The sequence below is a fragment of the Ailuropoda melanoleuca genome, unplaced genomic scaffold, assembly GCF_002007445.2.
Source record: "Ailuropoda melanoleuca isolate Jingjing unplaced genomic scaffold, ASM200744v2 unplaced-scaffold4813, whole genome shotgun sequence".
Taxonomy (NCBI): Eukaryota; Metazoa; Chordata; class Mammalia; order Carnivora; family Ursidae; genus Ailuropoda; species Ailuropoda melanoleuca.
In genome coordinates this window covers 1-1,410 of record NW_023220648.1, presented here as the reverse complement: position 1 = coordinate 1,410, position 1,410 = coordinate 1, and the positions used below count along the sequence as shown (strand labels likewise).

The window sequence follows — 1,410 nt, the reverse complement described above, 5'->3', positions numbered from 1 at the left end:
GTTTCCTCCCCCTCTGCAGCCCTGAGGGTAGGGGCCAAGGAGTCTGATTGTTTCCTAAGGCCCCGTAAGAGTGAGGACCTGGAAAGAGAGACGGGAGGGTCCTGAAGAACAGGCTTCAGAACATGCCCTTAAGCTGCCAGGAAGCGTCTGTGTCAGGCAAAGATGGTCTCTTCCCGGCGCTTCTTGGTGAGGATGGTGCCGGGCTTGTGCTGGGCATCCGGGTGGTTGGCTAGCTCCGGGGGGCAGGACGACACCGGGCTCTCCAGGATGGCTTGCTTCAGCTCATAGAACACAGCGGAGTCCTCTTTGGTGAGGAAGGTGATGGCCACACCACTCTTGCCAGCTCGCCCCGTGCGGCCAATGCGGTGGATGTAATCTGGGGAGGGGAAGGAATGCCACTGAGGATCCCAGGCCTCACTCCGACAGGCATCACCCACCCCGGGCCACCCCACCGCACCTCCGAGGGCAGTCGATCCCACTCGTGCCGCCTGACCCTGCAGCACCCACCGTGCTCTCCCCACCACTATAGACGGCGGTCATCCCACCACACCTAGACTGAGAGCAGCCCAGCGCCATTCTTCCCCACAGCCCAAGACAGAGCTGTCCCACGTACTAGGACGACAAACCCATGGGAGATAAAGAGCAGAGCTCGTCTCAGTGAGACAAGCAATCCCAGACTCGGAGCTGTGAGGAATGGGCATCCGACAAGCGGCCTCCCTTTACCTGGAGAGAAGCTGCTTTCCCCTGCACGTACCTTCGATGTTTTTGGCCATATCATAGTTGACAACCATAGACACATCTTGGATGTCGATACCACGACCCGCCACATCTGTAGCCACCAAAATGTCCTTGGCCCCAGCCTTGAGGTTGGACAGTGCAAACTCTCGCTGCTCCTGGCCTTTCCCACCGTGCAGCGTGCAAGCATTGTACTGTGGGGAGAATGGGGAGGTGAGGAAGAACAGTGGGGTCAGGGAAAGACACAGAAGTGAAGGGGGTGAAGACACTGAGGGAGGGCTGCACAGCAGCAAGGTAGAAGGGGAAGGAAGGGGAGAGCAGGAGAGCAACTGAAAGCAAGAGGACAAGCAAGCCGGAGAAGAGGGTGTGGTGTGGCAGGGGCAGACAGAGTCGGGTCAGAGGTAAAGCAGCTCAGGGACAGGGGATGTGGAGCCAGAGATGGGAAGTCATCAAAGAGAGAATGAGGCTGAGATGTGGGTGGCAAGTAGGGACCAAAACCCTTAAGGAAGTTCAAGTGCGGAGTGGACGGGACACACCCTTCCCTTCGAACACCAGCACCAGGACGAAAGGACACTGATCACCCCCATCTCCCTCCCCTTTCCCAAACACGTATCAACACGAAGAACTCTGACCCACTACTCCAGAGCCTAGATCTGGCCAGGACGTAAGTCTCGG

General features: G+C 58.2%; 1 protein-coding gene across 1 annotated transcript; it reads right to left on the bottom strand.

Moving 5' to 3' along the window:
* Positions 1 to 6: 6 nt before the first annotated feature.
* LOC117799360 (probable ATP-dependent RNA helicase DDX23) lies at positions 7 to 1,130 on the bottom strand (the record flags this gene model as incomplete). The annotated part of the gene is made up of 2 exons (XM_034651837.1): positions 7 to 376; positions 755 to 1,130. Coding segments are annotated over 2 exons (600 nt in total), but the record flags the coding sequence as incomplete, so codon positions are not given.
* Positions 1,131 to 1,410: the final 280 nt, after the last annotated feature.